The 9,554-nt window shown below is 38.8% G+C and overlaps 1 gene segment (V, D, J or C); it reads left to right on the top strand.

Moving 5' to 3' along the window:
* Positions 1–5,830: 5,830 nt before the first annotated feature.
* On the top strand, positions 5,831–6,514 carry LOC136694145 (immunoglobulin kappa variable 4-1-like). The segment is given in 2 exon segments: positions 5,831–5,879; positions 6,189–6,514. Coding segments are annotated over 2 exon segments (375 nt in total).
* Positions 6,515–9,554: the final 3,040 nt, after the last annotated feature.

Here is a 9,554-nt window from a genome sequence, read left to right as displayed (position 1 = left end):
AACCAAATATACACATAATATGTGGCTACCTTGGTTCTACATAAGTTCATATAAAAAAGAAATGACTTTAAACACATGTAAATTAATCCCACCCATTTTGATTGTCCAATGGTATTAATTTCAAACAGTTGTGCACATAGGCAACTTGTTGTTTAAACCAGTGGGAATTAAGGTTTAATTCTATAGTTTGAGAAGTTCTTCATTAAGCAGTTTTATACAGAGCATAAACTGATCTTTTTGATCTCCCAAAAGATTCTTCTCTTGACCCTGTGTGGCCTTGGGTCATAAAAAGGGTCCCTGGAGAGTGTTTTTTATGACTCTGCTCTGTGTTATCTCAGATTCCAACTGCTGGTGCAAGGAGGGGATGTCTCTGAGAGCCAGCTAAAGTCTGGGTGTTAGAATCAAATCTCAGAAAGTCAAATTTCTTATTTGAAATTAATACACATTCATCATATCACACTACACCTGTGTACTTGCCATACGTAAGTCATTTCCTTGCTGCCTCCATGAGTTTGTTATTAGCCATCTCTTTACACCCTTCTGTGAAGTTCATACAAATCTGCAGCTCTGTTTTGACACTATCCACCTCAAGACAATTACTCTCATTTCTCCATGCGGTGCTCACTTTCACAGCGTTGCGGTTGTTGTTAGAACTTACTAATTGACTAGCACTTAGAGGGCGGGTTTTCTGAGGTTAGCTGGTTGGTGGGTTATGATATCACATGGTGATGCTGTTAAACCAATTAATATCAATGTATTTGTTGTGACATGTTCATGAACCAATAACATGCAAAAAGATGTATGCAACCTCGGCTGCCCTCCAATAGGAGGACTAATAGGTGTCCATCCAGGCACTGAGCCAGACAGAGGACAGGGAGCAGAAAAACCAGACTGTCCGAACTAAAGCCAGATGTCTGGCCACCCTACTTTGGATGGAGCATCAGCCCATCACAGACATTTATTTATTTTTTCCTTTTTAATAATTTAGCTGTCTTTATGTAGCCACTTTTCCTCCCAATAATGGTTCCCTGTCAAAAGCACAAGCCAAGTACAGTTCCTTTTCAAATTATTGCTAACACTGCGGACAGGAGTCAAACAGCAGGAAGCAGGAAATACATCACAATGCTGAACACATCTGTCCATCCATCCATCCATCCATTTTCTGTAACTGCTTGTCCAATTCAGGGTCACGGTGGGTCCAGAGCCTACCTGGAATCATTGGGCACAAGGCAGGAATACACCCTGGAGGGGACGCCAGTCCTTCACAGTGCAACACACACACACTCACACCTACGGTCACTTTTGAGTCGCCAATCCACCTACCAACGTGTTTTCGGACTGCGGGAGGAAACCGGAGCACCCGGAGGGAACCCAGGCGGACACGGGGAGAACACACCACACTCCTCACAGACAGTCACACAGAGCAGGACACAAACCTACAACCTCCAGGTCCCTGGAGCTGTGTGACTGCGACACTGCCTGCTGCGCCACCGTGCCGTCTGGACAGTTAGTGTTCTCCTCCAAGCGTGTTAAACTGTCCAGTGACTGTGTGAAATACATTGTGTCTAGTTTCACACGTCTTAGAAGAAGCATGAACTCACAACTGTATTCCTCTTGATGACGGTAATGTAATCACATGGTACATACACTGGCCTGAATAGATTCCCAGGTGCAGGGGTCACTATAATAAACCCTCCAACATCATGCTGGGTTCAGGTGGGAGTAAAGAAAACATTTATGAAACAGTGGTTACTGACACAGTACTCATGTATTATTGGACCACAGTGACGCTTACGTTATCCCAAATGACAACATACACAGGATGCTCTGCCTGCTCAGGTCCTTCTGCTCAAGTCCAAGCAGATCTATTATTATTATCCATCTCCAAGTGCCTGTATATATATAAAATGAATGGAGCGGTTGTACATTTTTTACCTTTATTTAAGCAGGGAGAAATTCAAACACAACTTGTTAGATGTAATAATGCAGAACTGACACATTTTATACTGAATCTTCTCTTATGCCTCATACTCGCCCCAGCCTGAGAGCTGTGCTTCATCAAGAGCTGGCGAGTCATCTCTAATACTTCAGAGAAAATGGCCCTTTTGAAAAAAAGAAACACAGATCTGTAGAAAGATAAAAATAAAAAAAAAAATAGTAAATTAACTTTGGAACCGTGTTCCTCCTCAGCACATGTTTCACTGACTGTTGATGTTTGAATTTGTCAAACTAACTAAATATTTTATGCCCTTTCAGTACAATTGGACTTACCTTCACTTGCAGAATTCCACAGATCTGACTGTGTTTATATTGTCTTTTTAAAGCCGGAAAATACAGGAAGCACTAGTGTTGTCATATCATCAGATTCAGAATAAGACTTTCATGAATTGCCCTGTCTAGTGTGTTCCTGCTCTGTCATTGTTTCCTTTGTTTGTCATGTGCGTAGAAGCACGTCTCTTTGTTTTGTTTTGTTCCTGTCTCCCTTGTCTCCGCCTTAGCTCCACCCACTCATGATGCCTCCTTTGTAGTCCTGCCCCCTCATTATCTTTCCCAGGTGTTCCTAGTTAGTAGGAACTGTCTCATTATGTCTCATGTCTGTTTATTCTACTCTTTGTGCTCATTTGGTTTGTCTGTTTGTTTCTCTCTAATGTTAGTATCTCTCTTTCTCTCTAGACTGTTAGTATGCAACTCTCTTCTTAGTCTGTTAGTACTTGCCTCTCTCTCTCTAATGTTAGCATTTTTCTATTTCTCTAGTCCGTTAGTATTTCCCTCTCTTTGTAGTCAGTTAGTAATTCCCTGTCTCTCTAGTTTTATAAGTATCTCAGCTTCAGCTAACATGCCTAAGTATCATCTGTCTATATTGAAGTTTCACTATCTCAGTCTAGGTCTCTTTGTATCTGTCTCTCAGTCTAGGTCTGTTATGTATCTCTCTCAGTCTAGGTCTCCATATATCTCAGTATCCTTACCTAGCTCTCTCTCTTTGTCTGAGGATCTTTGTTTAAGTATCTTTTAAGTGTCTCAGTTCATTATATGTGTTCTAAATAAAGTGCTGTGTTATAGCGTTTGCGTCCGCCTAACTCAGTCCATCCAGTCCCGACAGAGATTCAAGATGTTACAGTTTATTTTGTTTACGTTTTCTTAGCTTTTCATGTTTAACTGAATGTATTATAAATGTTATCAAAGAGGGAGACAATAAGGCAGTATCTGAACTAATGTCCAAGAGATTTTTTTGATATTTTTATATATATTTTAACAAATAAATGTAGATTTTAATGGACATTGTCTTTAGTGGGGGTTTGATGTTTGTATTTGTGTTTACCTCTTCAGGACCAAAAGGTTTTTGAATGTTGTGAGTCTGGCCAGCACAAGTGTCAGTGGACATTTAAAACCGATTTAAAAAAACTTTCTCCTGGTGGTGTTTAATGACTCAATCGTTTGTTTTTTTGTGTGTGTTTTTTTAATTTTTTTGGGGTCTTTCAGCAAAGTTGAGGAAAATAATTGTAGACTTTTATTTGTAAGTTACTTTAATACATGGCATATAAACACCTCTTATGAATGCCATGAATAATTTAATAATATGCGTTTTATCTACTCTCAGTAGTTCTCCACTCCTCCACTGTCCTGAATTTAGTTAGTTAGTGTTTATTTTGGTTTATTTTATAGGTTTTTGTTTTTACATAATTTATATGTGGTTTCCGGGCGGCACGGTGGTGCAGCAGGTAGTGTCGCAGTCACACAGCACCAGGCTCTCTTCATATATTCTAGAAAATTGCTGTAACACAGTGGCAGCTTCAAGCTCCCATCACAGAGAACTTCACACAGCTAGAACATACCACACAGGTGTTGAAGGAAGCACAACCTCACCTCTTCTACCTCAGATGGCTGAGGAGGTTTGGCATGAACCCCTGCATTCTCAGGACAGTCTACCCCTGCACTGTGAAGAGCATTCTGACAGGCTGTATCACCACCTGGTACTGGAACTGCACCGCTCTCGAGGGGAAACCTCTGCAGAGGGTAGTGCACAAAACCCAGCACATCACCAGGATTCAGCTCATAAAAATCCTGGATCTATACAGCAGCCGCTGTCTGAGGAAGACCAGGAGAATCATAAAGGACTCCACCCCCACAGACTACTCTGTTCTCACTGCTGCCCAGTGGCAGGAGGTACAGAAGTATGCAGTCCAGGACCCCTGGCCAGTAGCACAGTGATCTGGACAACAGTCACAGCAATAATCCATCTTACAAACTCAATCCACATGTATACATTTAATTTTGTCCTAGTAATATAGAACAACCCTTGTATATTTCAAAAGTGCAATATTGAGTGTAGTCTGTGTACTGTGTATTTGGTATCATTTTTATTTTATGTTTTTATTTTTTTTTTCTTTGAGAGACTATGCATCCAAGTTTTTCACTCACCTTACACTACTGTTATATGATGTGACAATAAACCTGATTTGATTTGATGTCACCCAGAAAAGACTTGATCATCACCTGCTGAACAATGAATTAACAAATGAAACACTAGGACTATGACACTGTGACAGTTCTCATCAGCACTGGGGAACTCAACACCAACACAACTGAACTCTACACATCATTTTACACACACCAGTAGAGCAGTGAGGTGAAACTCAGATTTACATGAACAGTCCTGAGTCGTCCTCTTTCTCCCAGAATAGAGCAGCACCTTCACCAGATGTTCAGCTTCATTTAGTCAACTTGTCCGACTTGAGGGTTCTCAGACCTGTCTGACTCAACACTTCTTCAACATGTCCAACGCTATGGTTCTCCACCGTGTCTGACAATGTATTTTTATGGACTAATGTAGGTCAGGCCAGACTGGACCAGTACTGAACGTCTTGGGACGTGACTGGTCCATTCGTGGACACTGGGAGGACTTTCCTAACTCTTAATTTAACTATCATCAGATGAAGAGTTTTTAAAACTGTTTCAGAACTGTTTTAAAACTGTAATTAAAACATGTTAATGTCTTCATACGGAGGAATCAAACTGACCCCAAACAAGCTGCCCATCATGATCTGAATCAGTGCTGGGGATATTTCTCTCAGCACAAATCAGTGTGAATTTGAAAGGAGTTTATTACTGAATGTCAATGTTTATAAAATACAGACTCTTATTGTGACACAAGCACTAATTTTAATGTTATATGTAATAAACCTGTCTGTTCATTTACATTATGTTTTATATAAATGTGACATTATTTGAATTACAAACTAAAACAATGAATCACATTCAGTTTAGAAAAATGACACTGGTTTGAATTTGTTATTAATATTTAACTTTAAAACTCTTAAAATGCAATTGTAACACAGTGTTAGTCTGAATTTACTGTATGTGGGTCTTTTTCAGTAAAAGTGATGAGAAAGATTAAATAAGTCTCATATTTAAACAGAATAAAAGTCCCTTCATTTTCAGACTGAGTTTTGCTCCTTCACTGAATGTGTGACACAGTGCTACATTTCAGTGAAGAGTCATTTTCCATAAACCTACATCACTCATCACACTGTTAGTGATAACACTGTAAAATCTGTGTGTGAGGGGTTTACACACTTTACCCTCAAAACTTATTCATAAAACTCTAACATTTCTAAATGAAGATCTATCTCTGAACTAAACCTTGTTTTCTAAACAATCTAAACATTTCTATGTGTTTATTATGGAGGTGTTTGATGGAGGCATTTCCATAGAGAGGGTCCACTTTGCATCATGAGCCCATGCTTCAGTGCTCTGCTAGTGTTTATAGTCCTGTGAGTTTAACACTTCATGACTGAGAGCTGCTGCCCCACAAACTTCACCCACAGCAACCATGACTTTGGTCTCCATCTTCATCTGGACACTGGCGCTCTGGACGAGAGGTAACACACTCACTTACCTTTTCAAGAGATGTATACATCTGAGCAGAAATAGTATATGTATTTACCTTTAGAAATTACAGTAAACAAACTTTAGAACATAGCAGTTCAATTTATTAAAAAAATAAACTCAAAGATAAATAATTTAAAAGATTATGAAATAATTTAAATTCTACTTCATCTAAAGTACCCAACTTGTGTATTATTTAAAAATATATACTTTTTAATTAAATAAAAATAGTACTTACTCTATTGTAAATAGTTTTATTATTATTATAAGTTGTTTACACATTTTATTTAATTTTCCTTTAGGGTCCAATGGTCAGGTGACTGTGACTCAGACTCCTCCAGTGAAAACTGTTTCTACAGGACAATCAGTCACCATCAACTGTAGAACCAGCTCTAATGTCTACACTGATTCTAATGGTGACCATATGGCCTGGTATCAGCAGAAACCTGGAGAAGCTCCTAAACTCCTGATCTACTTGGCTAACAGGAGACAGTCAGGTATTTCAGATCGTTTCAGTGGCAGTGGATCTGGATCAGACTTCACTCTGACCATCAGTAACGTCCAGACTGAAGATGCAGGAGATTATTACTGTCAGAGTGATCACAGTGGACCAGTGTTCACACAGTGAAATAGAGTCGTACAAAAACCTCCCTCAGTCAGAGACTGCACTGCTGCAGCTGCACCCTACTGCAGGTGCTGAGGGGGAGGATGATACACACAATAACACACTCTGTGAAGGAGAGACACCTCACTAACACACACCTCCACACACAATAACACACTCTGTGGAGGAGAGACACACACCTCACTAACACACACCTCCACACACAATAACACACTCTGTGGAGGAGAGACACACACCTCACTAACACACACCTCCACACACACACACACACACACACACACACACACACACCTCACTAAGAGAGTTCAAGATGTAAGTCCAGGGTTGTGCAGATCTTTCTCCAGATGGATGTCCAGTTCAGCCACATGAGTTTCTCTGAGAGTTCCCTAAAGATATGGATTGTTTTATTATTCAGACCAATGGCCATATTCAGTATTTTTTAATCAGTCTCCTCCTGAAATGTTGCTGCTGCCCACTGGAGACCAAAAAGGCATTATTTAAACAGTTATATTCAGTACATCCATTCACAAATCATTTTATGCAAAAAAGAAATAATATATTCATATATCACTTAATAACATCCATTCTGTGATCATGCCCCCTGTCCTGCTCATCTACTCTAGCATATTCATTCCCTAATCATGTTCTTTTACTGAGAGAGTGTTAATGAAGCTAAATGTAAGGTACCAATCACATTATCACACATCAACTCTGTTATATGAAGCTGAATACATTTGCTTATTTTACAACTTTAATTACAATTTCCAGTTCCAACTTAAATGTTGCAGTAGCCACAAGCACCTAAATGAAACTGCGTCAATGTTTAAGCTGAAACTCTACATTTACTTAAGGGGGTGTTAACCAACCAACGGTTTCCAACAATCTCAGCTTGGGTACTGGTTCCAAACGTTGGGGTGTGACAACCACAGGACACTGGGTAACACTCATCATAGGCTTAAGGCCACAGAACCTATGTGTGCTGTCATGAATAAGTACTCACAGGTCAACATACAGACAGTGTTTCTGAACTACAGCGCATGTTACTTCATGACTGATGTCACTGAGGATCTAGTTGATATTGTAATGATGTACTTGAGCGATATGTTTATTGAAATATTTAACTGTGGTGTATGAAATCTCTGTAGCCTGCATGTGAAGACAATGCTGACGTGATGGATACGGTACGGAAGCAAATCTGTCTCATCGGATTTTGAAATATTACCACCTTTGAATTTGTAGCACTTATTTTTTAAAGAATTAAAAAATTTCTTCATCTTCTGGATATCAATAGTCTGTTATATTGTGTCTTTAGTGAACCTTTTAGATTTTTGAGACACTTTGAAAATAAAGAGATAATATCCGCGGAAGGAATCTAAACGTGTAGTTTTTCCATGGTATGGAAGTTGTGTTCGTATTTTGCCATCTAGCATCGACAGAATGCAAATAGTGCAGTATTTAAGGTGAAAGAGAAAATCCAAATGAATCGATTGCTCATCCTTGGTATCCCAGATGTGTATCTGAATTTTTTGTAACTCGTATTTTGGTATCTGAATTTTGTTTACCGGATTTGAGCAACTTCAAAATATATTTTTTTAATTTTATTTGAGCTTGAATTTTTTTATCTGAATTTATTAACCTTGAATAATAACAGTGAAAATGTGTTCTTGAAATTCACGAGTTCTATTCAAGAGCAATTATATTCAAATGCATAATTTCAGTGCCATAAAATTCAGTGCTACAATTTCAAAGGTGGTAATATTTCAAAGTGTGATGAGACAGATTTGCTTCCATAATACGGTACATAAAAGCCACTCAAGTTCTAGTCCTGTTATCAGCCACAATGCTTCTGACTTGGAGGTATTTAAAATTGCTTTCATATCCATATAGTGATTGAAATAGTAAAGGTAGTGCTGCAGCTCATTGTGATCAGTTGAAGTTATCTCAGGACTGATATCTTGGAAGGATAATAAGAGTGAGAATAGAGCGTATAGAGGCTCACTAGGTCACTCTTGCATGTACTGCCTAGTCAGCCATTAATATCCTCATATCCACAGGTGTATTTGTATGTAGGGTTTTTATATTCTTCTGTTGGACAAAAAATGTGTCAATTTTGCAGTGTTTGGCAGCTGTTGGTTTGGCGTCTGTTAAAACATTTTTATCATAAACTTATATAATCAAAAATATGACAGAACAGGTTTACTATATGTAAAAATGATGTCAATGTATGATTTTGCTTAAATATCTAATTAAGGTAGTCTAATCACTAGTTTTCCTTGGCCCGTCCTCTCTATTAATAGTACTTTGTACCTCAAAAATAATCTGAAATGGCTGTAGTATTGTATCAAATCAGTGCAATCTCACACTGATAAAGTTAGTCAATTGTGTTGTTTTACTCAAATCCAGTGGTTCTCAAACTGTCCCTGATAGCAAGGAGAGGGTGGACCACAGTTGGCCCACTGAGGGCAAAATTGGAGGTCCACTGATGTTTTGCACAGCATTTTCTGGGCGGACCACGGGTGATTAAACAGAATTTTAGACATAATACCGCATTTTCCATTTACAGTCCAATTTACACATTTTTCCTTCATTTGATTATGTCGTTATTCTTTATAAATTAGATTAGTAAATAATATTAATCTAGGACAGTATCAACATTTTGAACATAATCATTTTATATCAGGCATTATTATATATCTCATATTTGTTAATAATATTTGTATTAGTTTGTTTTCCAGAATAAATGTCTCTTTGAGTTTAAAATATGTATGTGTAGATAAAAAAAAAAAAAAAAGTTATATCCTGTACAGGACAGAGGGCGGCTCGGTGGCGCAGCAGGTAGTGTCGCAGTCACACAGCTCCAGGGGCCTGGAGGTTGTGGCTTCGATTCCCGCTCCAGGTGACTGTCTGTGAGGAGTTGGTGTGTTCTCCCTGTGTCCGCGTGGGTTTCCTCTGGGTGCTCCGGTTTCCTCCCACAGTCCAAAAACACACGTTGGTAGGTGGATTGGCACCTCAAAAAAGTGTCTGTATGTGTGAGTGAATGTGT

The sequence above is a fragment of the Hoplias malabaricus genome, chromosome 4 (assembly GCF_029633855.1).
Source record: "Hoplias malabaricus isolate fHopMal1 chromosome 4, fHopMal1.hap1, whole genome shotgun sequence".
In the NCBI taxonomy this organism is placed as follows: Eukaryota; Metazoa; Chordata; class Actinopteri; order Characiformes; family Erythrinidae; genus Hoplias; species Hoplias malabaricus.
Note: the sequence above shows the minus strand (reverse complement) of the source record. Positions and strands in the feature narration are given on the sequence as shown.